This window comes from Carya illinoinensis, chromosome 9 (assembly GCF_018687715.1).
Source record: "Carya illinoinensis cultivar Pawnee chromosome 9, C.illinoinensisPawnee_v1, whole genome shotgun sequence".
Taxonomy (NCBI): Eukaryota; Viridiplantae; Streptophyta; class Magnoliopsida; order Fagales; family Juglandaceae; genus Carya; species Carya illinoinensis.
The window spans coordinates 11,102,057-11,122,119 of NC_056760.1; the positions used below are offsets into that span (position 1 = coordinate 11,102,057).

Consider the following 20,063-nt stretch of genomic DNA (forward strand, 5'->3'; position numbering starts at 1 on the left):
TTATCATCCCAAAATCGATAGCCAAATTCTTCATCACCATAACCGATGAAAAAACATTTTCTAGATTTGGCTTCTAACTTGTTACGATCAGTAGAATCTATGTGAACATATGATAAACAGCCAAAAACTTTCAAATGGGAAAGATTTACCTTCTTTCCGCTCCAGACTTCCTCTGGTAGATCGAACTTTAAGGGAACTGAAGGTCCCCGATTAATCAAATAGGCTGCAGTGTTAATTGCATCAGCCCAAAAACATTCAGGCAATCCTGAATTCAGCCTCATGCTTCTGGCACGTTCGTTGAGAGTTCTATTCATGCGTTCAGCTACGCCATTCTGTTGCGGTGTCCCGGGAATAGTCTTCTGAAATTTAATCCCATTTGCAGCACAGAATTTTTTGAACCCTCCGTCGATGTACTCTCCTCCATTGTCTGACCTCAGACATTTTAACTTCAAGCCTGTTTCATTTTCAACCATGGCTTTCCATTTCTTGAAAGTATCAAATGTATCAGATTTATTTTTCAAAAAATAAACCCATACTTTCCTGCTTGAGTCATCAATAAATGAAACATAGTACCGCGATCCTCCAAAAGAAGCGACTGGGGATGGCCCCCACAAATCTGTGTGCACCAACTCCAACTTTGTAGATTTTGGAGTTCTACCATTTTTCAGGAAACTAACTTTTTTCTGTTTCCCAAAAATGCAACCTTCACACATGTCGAAATCAGTTGATTCCAACTTTGGTAACTTCCCCTTGGATAATAGTACTTTCATTCCTTTCTCACTCATATGACCAAGCCTTTGATGCCATAGGTTGGCATTTGCATCAGCAATTGCAATAGTATCTCTAATACTTGAAGTCATGTATAGAGTACCTGTTTTTGTGCCTCGAGCTACTACCATAGCTCCTTTTGTTATCTTCCACGTGCCACCGGTAAATAGTACCGAATGCCCATCAGCATCAAGTTGTCCTACAGAAATCAGGTTTCACATGAGCTTGGGAACATGTCGCACCTTCTGTAGCAACCATACACTTCCATTGGGCAGATTGATTGGTACATCTCCCATGCCTTCGATTTCCAACGCTTCACCATTTGCTAAGTACACCTTCCCGAAATCACCAGTGACATAATTCTGCATGATTTCTCGGTGTGCTGTAGTGTGGAACGAGGCTCCTGAATCTAACACCCAAGATTCAATTTGGTTGTCGACTGAAAGAAGTAAGGCATCTTGGAGATCTTCTGTTGTGGCATTAACAGAGTCATGCTCATTCTTCTTCTTTGCTTCCTTACAATTATTTTTGAAGTGGCCAATCTTGCCACAATTCCAGCACTGTACTTGTTTTCCGGATCTAGATTTACTTCTGCCTCTTCGGGACTTCGATCTGCCCCGATTTGAACTTCTACTAGCTCCTCTACCTCTCGTCTCGAGGTTTAAGGCAGAACTGGAAGTTGATGCTTCTCCCGTATCTCTTCTGCGAACTTCCTCGCTAAGAATATGGTCCCGGATATCTTGATACTTCATCTTTGTTTTGCCATAAGAATTGCTGACAGCTGTTCTCATGGCTTCCCAGCTCTTTGGCAATTGAGCTAGAGCAATCAGTGCACGTACTTCATCATCAAATTCAATCCCCACTGAAGCTAATTGATTGATGATGGTGTTGAACTCATTCAGATGCTGAATAACTGGAGTTCCTTCTGCCATTCTCAAGTAGAATAGCTTGTACATCAAATGCACTTTGTTATTGGCTGATGGCTGCTCGTACATGTCCGATAGAGCTTTCATCAAATCCGCCGTGGTATTCTCCTTTCCCACATTGTGTGCAACTGATCTCGACAGTGTTAGTCTAATGACTCCCAACACTTGTCTATCAAGGAAACTCCAATCTTCATTGCTCATGTCATCTGGCTTTCTTCCTAGGAGTGGAAGATGTAGTTTCTTCCCATAGAGATAATCCTCTATCTGCATTCTCCAGTAGGCAAAGTCTGTACCGTCAAATTTCTCGATACCAACACCTTTAGCTTCTTCTCCAGCCATAACTTTATAAATGAGTTCAAATTCAAACAAACAAAGATCACCGTTGCATCCGAAATGATCCAAATAGTTTGTCAGCACTATTTGATCGTCGCGATGGAACTTCAACTGGCGTGATCTAGCCCAAAATGATCTGCAACACGTGGATGGTTCAGATCCAATGTACTAACGCCGAATCTCAAAATTTCGACCGTACGGATGAGTCCGGAATAATCCAAATAGTTGGAAAGCACTATTTGATCGTTGAAATCGGACTCCGAATGGCTTAGATCTAGCCAAAAAACAGATCTAAAAAACGGACGGTTCTGATCTGTCTGGCGCGTGAGATACACGCGCTGTACAGTGCGCGTGGGCAACGCGTGGGCGCGTGTAATACACGCGCGTACAGTACTGTGCGCGTGGGGGAGAGTGAGGCGCGTGTGACACACGCGCCGAACCTCTCTAGGGCGCGTGGGGGCGCGTGGGAGCGTGTCCTTCATGCGTCTTCAACCTCTGGCGCGCGTGGGGGAGCGTGGGATCGTGTGGTGCATGCGTCTTCAACCTCCGGAGCGCGTGGGGCGCGTGAGTTGCAGCAGATGCACGGGCCGGTCTTCTAAGGGCGCGTGTGGCCTCGTCCGACCTTCGTTTTCGATTCCGTTTGCGGCAACGGATTTGTCTCGACGCGAGGAACACCGTGGAGTTGTCAAAAATTGATTTTGAACAACTTGAATTTTCGGACAGCTCGAACTGTGCTCTGATACCAGTTGTTGGGAGCTGTTCTGACACAGAGACGATTCTAAATAAAGGAGGGACGAAATTTAACGTGGTTCGGCAATTGCCTACGTCCACAGCTGCTGTAATTTCACTATAAAATGATTTTTACAGAAAACTCTCTCTCACCCACTCTCTACACTTTCTGCACACACGCAGCACACACTCTCTTCTTTCTTCTCTACACTTCTCTGCTGCGCTCTCTGATGCTCACTTAAGCTCTCCTATTTATAGGAGAGCATATCAGTACGATGCAGCAATTTGCTGCATGATTCAAGGGGGAGGTGGGGAGGTGCCTAATAATACAAAGGAGCATACGGTGCAACGGTGCATTCAGTGTTTTTCGGTGCACTGTTCACTGTTTTTGTCTCCACCTGCAACAAAATGTCTAACAGCATATCGATAACAATTGCAGATAGACCTCCATTTCAGTTTCCTCTTCCTATTTTCGTATGGGGTTGATTCATCCACATACATAATTGACAGAATTATACCCCAGACTAAGTGCTAGGATCGGTTAATAAGAGTCATGGAATGAAACAGGTTACCACTGTCGAAGTTGACAACCGAAGTTGAGAATAATTTTCGTGATGATCTTATTTCAAGCAGCAGCATATATGGAAATATGACTAATTGATAGACTTCCTAAACAAGACAAGATTACATAATTCAGTTTATTCTAGTAATAGTTGCCTTGCATCCTTCCTTACTTGGCCTCTGTTTCCTTACTTTGTTTACGTAACACACTACAAGTCTACAACGTCAACCTGGCGCCACACCAAGACAAATACAACCAATAGAATGCACACATATCAACTACAATGTTTTCAGGGATAAACCATAGTAAAAAGCAGAAGCCGGCCAAGAAACTATATGGGACGGAAATCCTATATATAGGCAATTAGTGACGACATGATGGTCTGCTTCAAACCGAGAAATTCGAGTGTTGTTAGGCTAACTGGCAACAACGATTTTGTGTCTCCAGCCGTCCATTCTGATCGATTTGGCGGTGGTTGCTTCGATTTCTATAACCATGGAACAAATTGGTTGGCCTAGATAGCACTGGATTAGGAAAGTTACGAGACATTGCCTGCCTTAGCTTCTTCAGCAAATACTTGAAGGATTCTGCTAATGAAGGATAGAGAGGGAAATATGAAAGTGCGAAGATTCCAACTGGTAGAAAAGAGAGTGCATATAGGATTACTTTTGTCCAGCTCTCTCTCTTCTGTATCATGAGGAGGACGGTTGCTGCAAACGCAATCATCATCATGGATACGGAGAGAAAAAGAAATGTGAAAGCTAACATTAGCTTAGTCAGAAGAGATTCCCTGAAGTTTGATAATCGAAATGGCGACGTGACGATTGAGAGAAATATTACCACTGATGTCAAAGCAAATGAAAGGGACAGTACATCGGTCACCGTAAAAACCACAAAGAGAGGTTTATTGGCGAGGAGTGGAGCGCCGGTCTGACTATTAGGGCCTCCTGGTACTGTATAGGCAGCAGCAAAGGCAACGGTAGCAATGAGAACTGCCACAACAGTGCATCCTTCTGCCGTCCGCTTTAGCCATCTGTTGCTGCTGTTCGGAGTTCATTGTTAGCTTTGTAAAATAACCCCTCAGCAGTCAGATTCATATTGTTACGGTGATCACGGAAATGGGGTGGGGTGACTGTATACACAAGCTGCACACGTGAACACGTGCAAAAAACACCAAAATTAGTACATGGAGACTCAATGAAATATATATATATACACACATATACATACACACACATATATAGTGTAAACAATTCAACCTCCTTGAAAGAATAAATTGGCCGGCCAGAATGTTTAACCAACGATTGATATTGTCCTAAAAATTACTTAGGTTGATAAGAAAGTGTCTTACTTTAAATAAGATCTAGATCATAATGAGTTATTGCTTGGAAGTGCGGCAATGTGTGTTTTTGTGCCCAAAGCAGCAAGAAAAAAGGATTATCTAGAAGTGCATCACCTCAAACCATTGCATTTCTTCTCGCAATTGATATGCGGGGCCTCGCAGTTCCTCAGGTGTATAATCTTCAACTTTTATTCCAACAGTATGAAGTATAGAATTACCATCGTTGTCTACTTTTCGTACCAGCCTCTTCATTGGCAGTTCCAATTTCTGTACAAGCTGGAAAATCTTTTCTTGGCGGTACTTGATCGCTACATGCAAAATGTTCCGCCCTTTGTCATCGATATGCTCGACTGCCTGAGGGTAAACTTCCAATATTTTTTCAGCAATGTCTACGCATCCCGACTTAGTTGCCAAAAACAAAGGAGTAGCCGTTTCTGGTTGATCCCCTTGACCAAGCGCTGTACTCATCAATTGGGGGCCTTGTCCAACTCCCCTGTCCACGCTTGGAGCCCCGCCATATTTGTGGAGCCTAGGCTTACTCTGGTCTATTGCAGGATAAGTTGCCTCCCAAGAAAAATCTCTTTCTATTAAGAACTTGGCAAGTTTCAATGCTGAATCATACCTAGACTTATCAACTGATCTTGACCGTTTGGCTGAAATACAATATTATGAGTTCGGAAGTCAGTACCGGATTCACATATATGTACATTAATTCTAATTAGCTAGCTAGAGAATTCTTCCGCAATTAAATCTTATAATAGTTTTTCTTACGTACTAATTAAGTGTCATTCAATTTCTCCTTTCTATCTAGAGATTAGCCAAGTAATATCTGTGTTTCTTTTACGTAGCATATATATATATATATATATATCCATTAATTTTTCCAATAATTTGTGACAAATATCTTCTCGAAGCAACTAAAACATATCTACCGGAAGTATATTAACTTGCATCTCTAAACTATAAATCATGCAAAAAGGGAAAAAAAAAAAAATTAAAGGAAGAGTAATACAGTTCAGTACGTATATGATTCTTGAAATTTGTCATGTGAGTACGTAAATTTCTATTTGGGATATATATATATATAAAAAAAAAAAAAAGGATCCTAAGATTGACTATTATATCTATAACTGATCGCATCTTGCTTAATTCATTAGCAATTAACATGGAAAGACTTCGAAATTGGCATCCATTTCCAACTAGCATTAAAAAAAGTAGGCACCTTCGCACTCGTAAATCACTAAACACAATACACACAACAATAACAGGGTAAAGATTGGATAAAAACGAACTAGAATCGATTATTTGTTTCGGGAATTCCCCTTTACAGCCCTCTCGTCGAAAAGCACCCGGATTGCAGGATAGAAGCTGAAGACCAGTCATCCCATCCGCGTCTCGTTCACCAACTAGGTGTTCGAACTTTGACGCAATGTCATGGGCCAAATCTGTTGAAAATCAACCCAAGTGTGAATTGCCCAAGTGTGAAATGATTATGGATTTACAGCCACCTACCCAGCCATCACCCACCCACTCCATCGAAGTCTGCAGCAAAGATTGACCAACATTCATCTGCACCGAAAGGAGACTCACTTGGTCAAGAAGGGTGGCAATTTGTCCCCCATGGGTTCTCCTATAAAAGGAGATGAGTTGTGAAGAGAAAATTATCCTCACTGAGGTGAGAGATCGGGCAGAGGGCAGAGGGCGAAAATGGGTTCTGGGGAAACCCAGAACGGAGGCCATTTGAGAGAGATAGAGAGATGTTGTGAGTGTTTGTAAAATTGTACAAACATATTGAAAAATCGAATTTCTGCTTCAGTGGACGTAGGCAAGTTGCCGAACCACTTAAATATTGTCTCTATCTATTGTGGGTGTGATTTCTGGGCGGCCGGAGGCGCAACAAATGGTATCAGAGCTTTGGTTCGTGCTACCCAGAAAATTACAGTTGATCAAAATCAACTTTTGATCACACCACAATGTTCCTCTCATCGAGACGGATCCGTAGCCGCAAACGGCATCGAAAACGGAGGTCGGAGGAGCCTACACGCGCCCCTAGAAGGTCCGCGCGTGCACTGCTGTCATCTACGCGCCCCCACGCGCGTCGGAGGAGGAAGACGACTGAGATACACGCTCCCTCACGCGCGCCAGAGGTTGAAGACGCGTGACGGACATGCGCTCACGTGCCCCCACGCGCCCTACTGAGGCTCGGCGCGTGAACTCCACTTGCCTCACGCACTCCCCACGCGCACAAGCTACTGTGGCGCTTGTTGTCCACGCGCCTTAGACGCCCTACTGCGGCGCGTGTAAGACATGCGCCAGACAATCTGAACCGTCTGTTTTTCAGATCTTTGTTGGGCTAGATCTAAGCCATGCGGAGTCCGATTTGAACGATCAAATAGTGCTTTTCAACTATTTGAATCATTCCGGACTCATCTATACGATGGGAATATTGAGATTCGCCATCGGTACTGTCGATGTGTTGCAGATCATTTTGGGATAGATCTACGCCAATTGGAGTCTAATTGCGATGATCAAATGGTGATGACAAACTATTTGGATCATTCTGGACTCATCCGTACGGTGAGAATATTGAGATTCGCCATCGGTACTATCAATCTGAACTGTCGAAGTGTTGCAGATCATTTTGGGCTAGATCTACGCCGGTTGGAGTTCAATTGTGATGATCAAATAGTGCTGACAAACTATTTGGATCATTTCGAACTCATCTGTACGGTGGGAATGTGGAGATTCGCCATCAGTACTGTCGATCTGAACTGTCGAGGTGTTGGAGATCATTTTGGGCTAGATCAACGCCAGTTGGAGTTCAATCGTGATGACAAACTATTTGGATCATTCCGGACTCATCGGTATGGTGGGAATGTTGAGATTCGCCATCGGTACATTTGATCTGAACCGTCCACGTGTTGCAGATCAGTTGTGGGCTTGATCGTAGCCAGTTGGAGTCATGACGGACTCATTTGCTGTGGGCTTGATCGTAGTCAGTTGGAGTCGTGACAGACTCATTTGCTTTGGGCTTGATCGTAGCCAGTTGGAGTCGTGACGGACTCATTTGTTTTGGGCTTGATCGTAGTCAGTTGGAGTCGTGACGGACTCATTTGTTTTGGGCTTGATCGTAGCAAGTTGGAGTCGTGACGGACTCAATTGTTTTTGGCTTGATCGCAACCAGTTGGAGTCGTGCCAGACTCATTGGTTTTGGGCTTGATTTAAGCCAGTTGAGATCGTGAAATTTGATGGAGCAAATTTCAGATCATTGGACGATGCTGATTAACTTGTTATATCAGCAGGTTTTTTGCAGTCATACAACTCATGGAGCATATTGTTATTAAGAGGAGAACCACATCGGATCTCATTATGGCTTTCTTTGAAAAGCCAGTTGCAAATAACAAAGTGCAGATGAAGCTTTGGTGTGGTAGTGTGGATACGTACAGTATAAGAAAGTTATGTCTAGGAGATTGGAAATTTTAAATGTGTCCATTGTGACCCTCCAGTCTTTCCTGGGAACTGACTTAGTAAGGTACTATTCATTTCTACGGTAAATTCATTAAAGCAATGTTAGGAAGTAAGGCTTCAAATCTTGTCAAATTTGAGGTGGAGAAACGGTTCAATTTCAGATAAGGCAGAAGGTACTATTGTTGTCCAATAGCATTTGGCGTTGTGGTCAAAAGGTTGGGAGGTCATGAGAATGGCTATGAGTAATTCTGCAGAGAAGTCAAAGTTGAAATTTCTCAATATAAGAGATCTTATCCTAGATGAGGAGGTGCGCAGAAGAGATTCTGGCAAGATCTCGAGTTGTTGGTCCTGAATGTTGATTGTAAGGATAGAGGCAAGTCAAGATCTGGACAACAGATGATTCGCTAGAAATTGTGGCAAAACAGGCCACAAGAGACTGTTAAAATCAGGAGAAAATTGAGAATGATGCTGTGAATATGGTGACTGAAGAAATACATGGCGTTGCGTTTCTTGCAGTGCACAATGCTGTTAAAGACAGCTTGAAGGCAGCAGTCATTCAGTAGTGTTTTCTCAAAGGCGTTGAAGGGCAAATCAATCCCTGAAGTCAACAGTGATACTAGCGAGTGGTGAAACGGCTAGTACAAGGAGCAGTTTCGGCAAGTGGCTCCAAGTCAGTAAATGGAGATACTGGTATTGATGCTAATGTTGTGTCTCTCTTCATGAAAAAAAAAAGAGACATGTATATCCTCATGGCATGCCGCTAATTCCCAGAGTTGCCATGATAGAGGATGTGTTAATGTTAGCAGATCTACAAGTTTGCACACAGGCATTGGTTTGGCATTAATGCAGAGTGTGTCGTGGAAATTCATGTCGATGGCTGATGAACTTCCAGGAGAGCCAAATGTGGAAGTTACACCATAATTTTCAGCAAGGTTATTTTCGACATGGGCCGAAGTGAAATGCTTGGAATTGGTTTATTCTAAGTGGATATGATTTTATGGTGAATCATGATAGCGGGAGCTATGAAGATCTTCATTGAGGTGGAGATTGTTGCTATTGTTGCCGAATAGCATTTGGCATTGGAAGGTCACGAAGGATTAATTGGTCTTGGCTCGGTTTAATTGTCGTGTAAATTAGATGAGAAAGTAAAAGGAACCCAGTTTTACTTTTCTAAAGAAATCTCCCTAGACCACGACATGAAGTACAGGTGTGAGAGATGGGAACAAAACGTCAGATGTTCCAGGGATATCTACACCTAAAGAACTGCCAAGACGATTAGACCTCCATGGTGGTTACTACCTTAAAATGCATCCTGCTGAATGAAGGTAGTGAACTACGGTATGAAGAAAAATCTTGTAAGAAGGGAGATTATGCAAGTCGGAGACTGCACACAAGATGGGCATATGCGACTGAAGATAGCAGCAGGATGAAGGGTAAGTCACCCAGATTAGAGATGGAAACCTTAGCAACAGGTTCTCTGATATGTGTCAAGGTCTGTGCGAGACCATTGATTCCCAGTGCAGTGGGAGATGTGTTGCCCTATATATAGATGTGTTGATTAAGGGCACTGTACGTGATAAACTAAAGTTATGCATCACTTTAGTTAGTCTTCTGACTTGAAGACATGAGCTGTGAAATTGTGTAGATAATAAGGGATCGTGCTGGAGATAGAGCTCGGCATGTTGAGAACCAGTCTCCAAGTTAGAGATTGGTGTGATTGTAGGATTATGGAGTCTGGTTTGAAACTGTAAAGGCATCAGGCAGATTGTTCACTCGGATGTGGCTAGAGCGAAGCTTAGTTTGCTCAAGGTGTACATGAGTGCGGACTCATAGACTCAAGCAAAAGAAAAAATCCTAGAGAGTTGAGATTGTGCAGTTAGGCACTTGTAAATCTCCTCTGAAGAAAATCCCTTACAAGCTCCGTGGGTGTAGGCGATGTTGATGCATTTGAAGATGCATTTGGAGAAGCATCTGGACATCCATTTAAAGACGTACCTGCAGATGCATGTGATAGCGGATCTCTCATGGTTGACAAGCATTCCAATGAAGGAGTGAAATCATTTGAAGAATGAATCAGTTTGCAAGCAGCCTGGTATGGCACACTTGGGTGGAGGGGGTGATTGTTAAAAATCAACCCAAGTGTGAATTGCCCAAGTGTGAAATGGTTGTGGATTTACAGCCACCTACCCAGCCATCACCCACCCACTCCACCGAAGTCTGCAGCAAAGATTGACCAACATTCATCTACACCGAAAGGAGACTCACTTGGTCAAGAAGGGTGGCAATTTGTCCCCCATGGGTTCTCCTATAAATGGAGATGAGTTGTGAAGAGAAAATTATTCTCACTGAAGTGAGAGATCGGGCAGAGGGCAGAGGGCGAAAATGGGTTCTGGGGAAACCCAGAACGGAGGCCGTTTGAGAGAGATAGAGAGATGTTGTGAGTGTTTGTAAAATTGTACAAACATATTGAAAAATCGAATTTCCGCTTCAGTGGACGTAGACAAGTTGCCGAACCACTTAAATATTGTCTCTATCTATTGTGGGTGTGATTTCTGGGCGGCCGGAGGTGCAACAAAATCTGTTTTCAAATTTCATGCAAGGGGGAAAACAGAGAGAAAAGTCATATTTTGATTATAGTTGATCGGGAGAAACATGTGCATCAATGCATGGCCGCATGGATTGTATCATGAAGTTATGAATGGAAGATCATTAACTAACCGAAATGTTGCGCAAGAATGGCAACGTGAAGAATGGTGGTTTTATCACTCCTCTGAAGGAAGAGTTGCTTAGTATGATCTTCTTTGTAGCCGTCAATTTTTTCTGCAAGAAAGTTGAATATCTTTTTGTTGCCATAGCGAACCGATCGAAAGAGAGCGGTCTCTCCAAGGTGGTTACGCATGCATAAGAGTCCCGGAGCTTTCTCAAACACCTTCTTTGCCACATCAAGGTTGTCTTCGGACGTTGCCGCATCGTGGAGGATGGTGTTTCCTTGGTGGTTTTGGCGGGTCATTCTATCGAGATGAGCGGAGGGCAATGCCTCTAGAAGGTCGAGTACCAATCGGGATTGTTTGGCGTAAGTGGCCGCATGTAGCACAGTGTCATCATGGATTGTCAATATCTGTAATGCGTGCTCATCAAATCTGGCACATTCTTTTTTCACCTTCTTCGTTTTGTCATCCAACAAAGCTCGGTACAAATCCACATTTTTCTTATGCTTTGAAGCAATATCGAGCTTTTCTGCGTTGGACTGCATCGCCCGCGCTTGATGTGTGTAAATATGGGGGGGGGAGAGAGAGAGAGAGAGAGGGGGCTCTTGTAGCTTTTTGGGAGTTGGTTTATATAGATTGCAGCTAAAACCAAAGAAACTATTCGGAGTACTTGTAGACTGCGTAGTAATACTGCATGCGTTCTTACAAAGTTCAATTGAGAGTGATGATCATACTGCATGAGCATAAAATAAAGGTTAAGTACGTAAGTGCTCCATTTTGTGGGCCGGAATTAGATTTGTCATGATGATCTTAATATTATTCTAATAATTGGAGGCAGCACTGAAATTCGATCTATTCCATGCGCATGACTTTATTCAAGGAGAAGTCATGCGGCATCTTTGTGTTCTCAAGTCAAATTTTCAGTACGGAAAATGATATAATTCCAACTATATTATAATTGGTTTACAACTGTGTATTAAATAATTATTTTTTTATTGCACTTTAAACTGTTGCTAGGACAACCATTTTGAATTAAAGTAAGAAAAATAATTTTTTAATATAAAGTTGTAGATAAATTATAGAATAGTCAGTGATGTATCATTGTCTTTTGAGGATACCTAATATCATCATGTGCGCGGGCTAGCTGGTTATGACGAATATTCGGCTCGCAGTAGTACATGGGATATATTCGCATGCATCTTGGTATAAAAATATTAAAGTTAAATTCTCTCCAGGCCTTTGCTTGAAGAAAAAGTTCAAAAGTTTCTAAATCTTTTAAAGCGCAATATGTAATGTTGATCATGAAAACAGTACGTACGTACGTCCGTACCTTAAGCTAATCAATTAAGTTTGTTTATGTATGGTTGGAAATCTCAATTAAAAAGAATTGATCATCCCAATCTTGAAATGATTTTCAGGCCACTTTATCCATCCTCATTAGCCATTAATATATATATATATAACACATGTATATGTGTGAGAAATGTTATATATATTTACAATTTTTACTTCACGTGCTGATGTATCAATTATTGATATACTAAAAATTATAAATTTAAAATTTAAAATTTAAATTTAAAAATAAAATTTATAAAATATATCTTGTATGTAAAATTGTAAGTATATATATATATATATATATATAATATGGTGTATAAAGGTTTAGAATCATGCATGTTAAGTTAGTAAGGCTTACATCTCCATACATTTGTTAATGGTGTCGGGATGCTTCTGTTTAAGGAATGCAATACTTAATAATATATTAAATAAAATATCGTATAATAAAAACAAAAAAGACATTAAAAGTCATATTACATTTGGAAACTGATTAATTCTATATACCGTAAGGAAAATTTTTCTTGTCATCCTCACACTTCACACACTACATTTATTTTAATTTTTTTTTCATTTTTTCTATAATAAATATGTAGTGTGTGGATGATAAATAGAATAATTCAATTATTTTAATAAGAATAAAATAAAAAATAAAAATAAAAATAATAAAAAATTATATTTTAATATATAAAATATATGATATAGAATGATGTGTAACATTCTTCATATCGTAATCATGTTTGATACGGATTTAGGGGATGGACTTAATTACGTACATAACTCTATTCTCTGACTTTATATCTTTATTTTTTTTTATTTTTTTATTTTTAGAGGACTCTGACTTTATATCTTATCTTAGGATCATAAGAAGTATGAGTTTTGTCATTTTATATCGGTCCAAAAGTACTTCACTAATTGATCATTTCGATTGATTACTCTATCAATTATAATCGAGTCATCCACAAAAGCGTAAAGAGTTTTGTTTTATACAATCGAATATGCGTACTAGCCTGTGTATTAATATTAGTATTATTTTTATATTTAAAATTTAAATTAATATTATTTTCATAAAAATCTGATTTTCTGACCAATCATATTAAATAGATGTACATATTGATACACAAAATTAATTACAACGAAATTTTTCCAAACATGAAATACCCGCCAAATTAGCATCCACAAAAGCATAAAATACTTGCCAAATTAGCATCAAAGCGCATAAAATACCTGCCAAATTAGATCTTTTTTTATCTCCCGAAAATCCATCTTTCACGTGCACCTTGATGATCTGAGACTGTTGTAGTTTGTTCAATGTACACCATGAGTGTAACCTTTGAGTAAGGTCTTTTTTAAAGAGATTGTACGGTACTTACGCAATACACAACAGAATGTAGCATCAATCTTTTCTTTTTTGAGAAATTATATTCTCAAGCTAGCTAGTGTATAAAGCATATTTAGAAAAGTGTTTTTATGGTATAATTTAATTTGGAATATAAATTTTAAAATGCAAATGTGCCTTCTAGTGGGACATTACATCTAAGGCATAATATTATGTTCTGCTTTGGTTACGACTCTGCCACGAGTTATAATTGTGACCTTTGTTCTGTTACTGGCGGCCTTGCTATAGGTTTAAAATTGTGGCCTTGCTATAGGTTTAAAATTGTCACCATAAGCGCACCCAATATGGTGACAAAGTGGTTTTTGTTCTACTTGACTAATTGCAACTATACACGACCAATTGCCAAGGGGATAAACAGTGTCTTTGTTCTGTTTATAAAGTTATTTCAATATGCTTGTCCCTAAGGTCTTTTGTTTATATTATTATTGTAATAAAATGCTTCTAACTAAAACATCGGTAATCAGTAGTCTAAATAGATTAAAAGACATACATGTCAATAAATCCTTCTAAAGAAATAAGTTCAGAGCAGTAGATGCACTTCACTGTTCACACACTTAAATATGATCGCACATGTAAATATTGTAATACAGCTTAATTAATAACATGGTTTGGTGGTCTTTTATTTAGTGATACATTTTGCATGCTGATAACATAATATATACTTGGAAATTCCAAGTTACCTGATGAATAAATGCCCTAGCTGGTCATCGATCTCTAGGAAGTACTCCATGCCTACTACTTTTTTGAAGAGTGGAGGTTTGAATAACTGACGAGAGTTATATTTATATATGGAGTTCGGTACTTATCCAAAATAGTAGTAATTATGCGTGGAATACTTGTAAAATGTATTGCTGATGATGAGACTCGAGATTTGGGCCTGGTAACTTGGAATTTCCTAGTATTACGTTATCAAGCTTGCGAAATCATGTATTGCTGATGAGGGTCGAGATTTGGGTTCCATATGTGGAGTTGGAATTAATCTAAGAATAATGGGTCCTGTAAACGGAGGAGGTTTTAGGGGTCTTAAACCTACAATGCCGGGGAAGAATGCCCTTAATGACTTTAAGAGAGAACTTCCAAGTACTCATGAACGCAACATACAGGGGGAACTGCAAGAGTGCAAAAATACTTACTGGAAGGAATGCAGCAGTATACATAAGCGTGGTAGTCCACCGCTTCTTTAAACGAACGATGAGCATAATAGTTGCAGCAAAAGCAAGCATGGTCACAGCCACTGAGAAGAAGAGGAAGGTGAAGCCGAGTGTGAGTTTCCGAGGAAGAGAGTGACGGAAACTCTTGAGATGAAAGGGTGAGGTGAGGATAGAGAGGAACATGACTACGGAAGTTAATGAACTCGCAAGGGAGAGAACGTCCATGACAGTGAAAATCAAGAAGAAAGGGTCGTGAAGGAGGATTGGGGTCCCAGTTTTTTCGTCGGAACCTCCTGGCACGGTGTAAGCAGCCGCAAAGGCGACAGTGGCGATAAGAACCGCGACAGCAGAGCAAGACTCCGAGGTCCGCTTCAGCCATTCTTGTGCCTCCTCGAGAAGTTTTTTATGGGATTCTTCGAAGAACTCTTCGGCGGTCCCCACCTTCTCGCTGCTGCGATGCATTTCATAGTGGTGGGGTATTATCTTCTGCACACGCTGCACTTAAATAAAATAGAATGTTATATTCGTGTCAATAAACAATTGAGAACACGAGGGGGTTTGAGTGTTGAGAAATATTGAGAAATGTTATAAATAATAGTAAAAAGTAAATAAAAGTAATAATAAAGTAATGAATAGTAATAAAAAATAATGAATAATAGTAAAATTATGTAAAAAATAATAATAAAATAATAAATAGTAATAAGAAGTTTTGATCATCATGTACATCTATCATGTTACTGATCTAACTATGAATATGAAGTTATATGCTAGTACATTACTGACCTAGTTAGCTAGACAGAAAACTACTCATGATATATTTCTGAATTTCCAATCCCTGTGGGAAGAGCAGGATGCGATATTTCAGCTTGGTATGGATTCAGAGAGGCTCTCAACACCTATGATGTTATTTTATTATTATAATTTTCACAAATTTTCCCATAATATAATAAGCAATTTAACGTTTTCAAATCTTAAAATAATATTAATATTAAAAAAATATTTTAATAATATTTTATTTAACTTTCATTTCAACTCATCTCATCTCAACTTACTATTCAAATCAAACTTTAAAGAACTTGAAATTTTGACCGAGTTAAGGCACATTGAGAGTTTAATTGATAACTTATCTTAAACTAATTATTAATGAGACCTCCTATTTTTTTAATTTCTCATAACAAAAATTAAACTTATTTCAACTTACTTTATACATCTCAACCTAAAAAATTAAACCGGTTTTTCTACATTTTGAAACTAGGACCGGGCACGTGTTCTTGATGGTTGATGCAAGGTTGGTCTCGGTGAGGTTATCGGGCGTTTGGTCAAACCTAGATCCTGTTTCGGGATTTCTTTGTAACTAAATCATTTTTCTTTTGATGTAATACTAGTAATTTATGTAAGTTTAGAATAGTAGTACCCGTGGTGACTGTAGGCTATATATCATATCTCCTCGTGGGCTATCCATAATTTTTGGATTAATAGAAACTCTTACCTTATCCAAAGAAGGATCAAAGATATTATCTTAAGATTATCCTAGACAAATTAATTTGAAAATAATGAATGTGTGTTTGTATTTAATTATTTGGCTTAGCAGAACAAGAAATTAGCAAGAGGGGGCTAGCTTAATTACATACCTCGAACCATCGCAACTCCTCTTGCAATTGGAAAGCTGGACCAGGATGGTGGGTACTTCCAGTGTGGTACCCTATCTCTCCAACTTGATGCAAGATAGTGTAACCAGAATTATCAATTTGTCGAACTAGCCTGACCATTGGTATATCCTTCTTCTTTACGAGGCGAAAGATATCCAATCGACGATGCCTAATGGCCTCGTGCAATATGTTTCTACCCGTTTCCGGACATATGTGCTCGATAGCCTGGGGATACACATCAAATATCTCCTCGACAATCTCTATTATTCCTGCGGCCGCTGCCAGAAGCAACGGTGCAGTCTTTGTGGTAGAGGGATGATCACTACTTTCTGCAGTTACATTAGAAGAAGATCCTGTTCCCTCTTTCTTCTCCCCCTGCCCAGGAGAACCAGTTTTACTTCTTTCTTGGTTATTTCCGTCGTCTCGACTTCTCGGGTTCCTGGGAATCACTGGTGACACTTTTTTGTCGCCTTCGCTAGGAATACTTTCCTCCCACGACACATGATCTTCTATTATTAGAAACTTGGCGAGTTCCAAAGCTGCTTCATGCTTTCTCTTCTCTTCATATATTCTTTTCATCATCGGCCATCCTGTTCAAGTGCAAGATGTCACACACACAGAGACCAGAGAGAGAGAGAGAGAGAGAGAGTACCTCTGCGAAGACGTCCCCAAATTGATACGTTAATCTTTCTTAGCTCTGCCAAAAATACCTCTTATTAAACTTTAATATGATTAGATATATATATATATATATATATATCTGTATATATGTTAAACTTTAGATGAAATATAGAAAAGAGGTAAAAGTCTACCAACTACGTACTCCTGTATAAGTTATAAAAATAATTACTGATCCGGTATAAATTTACAGAGCATAAGTCGATAAAAAAAATAATAAAAAAAACAGAAATAAATGTAATATTGCTGGCTCAAATTAATCCATAAAATAAGATCAAAATCAATAGTACTAATATATTTGACTGATGACGTGTACGCTGCTATTTTATAATATATTTTTATAAACGATTAATGTAATAACTGATAATGTCACATCATTAAAATATTATTTTTAATGTTAATTTTTTTAAAAAAAATATATATATCTTAATCGCGCGACATTCAAGTTTCACGTAATAATTGTCTATATTTTATAGAATACAAAAAGAAATCATTTAAAAAAGCTACGGCTGTATCATATACCTGAATTAAATTTAAGTACCATCTTAGAGACCTGGCCCGATGCAGGGTGCTCTGATTTTTTCTCCTGTGTATTCATACCAAATTCATAATCATCTTCAAATTCAAATTCATAAGCATCTCGTCGGTGGCTCGTTTTTTCCTTTTGAGAATCCTTATGACTAGCGGGAACGCCTGCATGGACACCATAATTTGCCAAAAATTGGGCTCGATCGTAATTGTAAATTTGGAGAAACTAGAATGATAATATAATTAGCATTCTATTGTAAATATCTTACACCTCAAACCAATACTATGTATGCATGGGGAAAAATTATATGATATTTTAGATCATTTATTTTATAATAAAAGTGATTTTACAATCTGACATACAACATTAAGTCATGTCAATTTATAATTTTATTTTTATAAAATTTCTTTATAACCAAAGTATTTCTCTTTATTACTAAATAAGACAAGATTTATATACTAGTTACCATATATTGTGCAAGCATGCATGATAGCGCTAGCTTGAAATTGTAGAATGGTGAACTGAATTTCAACACTTGATCACCAAAAATTAAAAAAGCTTTTGAACACAATCAATTTGAAATTATGGGAGAATATTGGATAAATATTGCAAGATTTTACCCAAAAAAAGAGGAACTATTTTATCGCGTCTTTGTAGGAAGACCATATTTAAATACATACATACACAAATATATATATATATATATATACACGCACATATTAATGAGACGAAGGGTCTAAGGATAGTACAGTGATAAATGAATCTCTTGATTAATCCATAGTTGGTGGAGCTCTTAAATGCTGATGGAATGCATGAGAGGAGCTGAAGTCCAACTGGCATCCTATTTTCAATTTCTTGTTCAACTAAAACTTCTTTATACCTTTTAGCTATTTCCAATGCAAGACCTGTGTTAATGGCAGTTCAAATAGGCCAGGAAAGAAGTACTATTTGTTAAGCACGTACGAGAGAAAAAGAATAAAAATAAAAAAGGACCATAGAGAAGATGTGATTCCACTATTTTTTGAGGGGATCAAGGAAAGAAAGAAATAAAATAAAACCTCACCAAAGAAGCCAGCGATAATTGTAATTTGCAGAATGGTTTTTTTATCATCTCTTTCCAAATGAGGTTTAAGTGCTGTTCCTTGGTGCCGTTCTTTCTGGGCTATTATATCAGCTAGGACAGTGAACATTTCAGCGCAACCAAAGTGCGCTGCTCTGAAGAGAGCTGTTTCCCCGTGTTTGTTAACTTTATCCAGCAAGTCGGGAACTAATATTAACAGATCCTTGGCAAGGTTCATCATGTTGGCTTCCGAAGCCTCGTGGAGAACGGTGTTCCCAATCGCATTTGGCTTAAGTAGAGTCTCCTGACTGCATTTCTTCAGGATCTCTCTCGCGATGTCCTCTTGTCTCATGTAGATTGCTATGTGCAGGATGGTATCCTTGAACACAGTTGAGTTGACAGAAGGGTCGCCACTCTTTAGTTTTGCATACTTGGCCATTACTTCCTCCCTGTTCCCTTTCATGATGCCCTCATAAATTTCTTTAAAATGGATCAACTCTTGAATTTTTTCACCGGACGGTGCCGAGTTCTGCGGCTGACTCCCTGGAGCATTAACAGGCTGGATTTCTTGTTTTTGGTCCATGGACGGCGATGGTTTCATGGGGACAGAGAAAGAGAAGTTGTGTATTTGGCTCTAGTTAGCTAGGACTCCCTCCTCATATATATATATATATATATGACATTAATTATTAGGAGAAAAGACTAGCATTGCATGCATGGGTTAATTATTTGGTTAAGTGAGGATCATACGGTAGAGTTTGATTCACTTAATTCTTCGATCCCTCTTTTTCAATTTAGAGAGCATCAAGCAAAGAACTATATGTTTGTTGCCTTTACTTCAGAATCCCATGCAACTAATGATTGCCTCATTTAGTACAATGGAGATTGGAGTGTACGTTTCTTCCCTCTTTTTCTTTATTAAATTAGTACAAGAACATGACTAGCTATCTTTTGCTTTTGTACTTCTGCATGTGTAACACGCAGGTTCTTCCTTTTTCACGACTATTTTTTATGTGTGATAGAGCGGAAGCCCAGAGCAGAAATTAAAGTAATTAATAAGAACATTGCGAGATCCTTAAATCCTAATTGTGAGAAGAGAAAACAACCGAGAAAATTATCTTAATCAGTTAATTAATCTACTTAATTAAAAACTGATAAAGAGCAAGGTTAATGTGTCATATAATAACATTTTCACGACTCATTTTTAATTGACTCCTTATAAAATTTACTGGAAAATATTAAACAAATCCTAAACCTAAAACCCAAACCGGCCTCAATTAGATATGCTATTTTTTATTTTCCGGTCTAACTCTTGTCGTGATTTATCGTGTTGATATGGCACTATCCATCTAGCAATATTAGACGTGTTTATTTATATATATGTGTGTATATTATATTGTTATAATATAAAATATTAAACGATTAA

The 20,063-nt window shown here is 38.9% G+C and overlaps 2 protein-coding genes across 3 annotated transcripts; both read right to left on the bottom strand.

Moving 5' to 3' along the window:
- Positions 1–3,352: 3,352 nt before the first annotated feature.
- Positions 3,353–11,567, bottom strand: LOC122275463. Of its 2 annotated transcripts, XM_043084530.1 has the most exons (4): positions 10,847–11,567; positions 5,953–6,105; positions 4,775–5,313; positions 3,353–4,463 (listed from the first exon to the last, which is right to left on the bottom strand). In XM_043084530.1, exons 1-4 carry the CDS (start codon positions 11,379–11,381, stop codon positions 4,344–4,346), a joined length of 1,347 nt encoding a protein of 448 aa, XP_042940464.1. In that variant the 5' UTR covers positions 11,382–11,567; the 3' UTR covers positions 3,353–4,343. The 2 variants fall into 2 exon arrangements, with proteins under 2 accessions (XP_042940464.1, XP_042940465.1); XM_043084531.1 differs by lacking the exon at positions 5,953–6,105 and having other exon boundaries at positions 10,847–11,565.
- Positions 11,568–14,045: 2,478 nt separating this feature from the next.
- LOC122275516 lies at positions 14,046–19,264 on the bottom strand. The gene is made up of 6 exons (XM_043084617.1): positions 18,641–19,264; positions 18,327–18,482; positions 17,571–17,741; positions 17,023–17,067; positions 16,353–16,960; positions 14,046–15,216 (listed from the first exon to the last, which is right to left on the bottom strand). The coding sequence occupies exons 1-6, from the start codon at positions 19,236–19,238 to the stop codon at positions 14,551–14,553; spliced, it is 2,244 nt and encodes a 747-aa protein (XP_042940551.1). The 5' UTR covers positions 19,239–19,264; the 3' UTR covers positions 14,046–14,550.
- Between the last annotated feature and the right edge of the window lie 799 nt (positions 19,265–20,063).

Excerpts from the sequence above, each read along its gene's own strand:
- LOC122275516 (XM_043084617.1), bottom strand. The coding sequence starts at position 19,238 with ATGAAACCATCGCCGTCCATGGACCAAAAACAAGAAATCCAGCCTGTT. Across the intron at positions 18,483-18,640 it reads AATTATCGCTGGCTTCTTTG|GTCTTGCATTGGAAATAGCT; the intron begins GTGAGGTTTTAT and ends CCATTAACACAG. Across the intron at positions 17,742-18,326 it reads CAAGAGATTCATTTATCACT|GCGTTCCCGCTAGTCATAAG; the intron begins GTACTATCCTTA and ends GTGTCCATGCAG.
- LOC122275463 (XM_043084530.1), bottom strand. The coding sequence starts at position 11,381 with ATGCAGTCCAACGCAGAAAAGCTCGATATTGCTTCAAAGCATAAGAAA. Across the intron at positions 6,106-10,846 it reads CATTCTTGCGCAACATTTCG|ATTTGGCCCATGACATTGCG; the intron begins GTTAGTTAATGA and ends GATTTTCAACAG. Across the intron at positions 5,314-5,952 it reads GAAACAAATAATCGATTCTA|CCAAACGGTCAAGATCAGTT; the intron begins GTTCGTTTTTAT and ends ATTGTATTTCAG.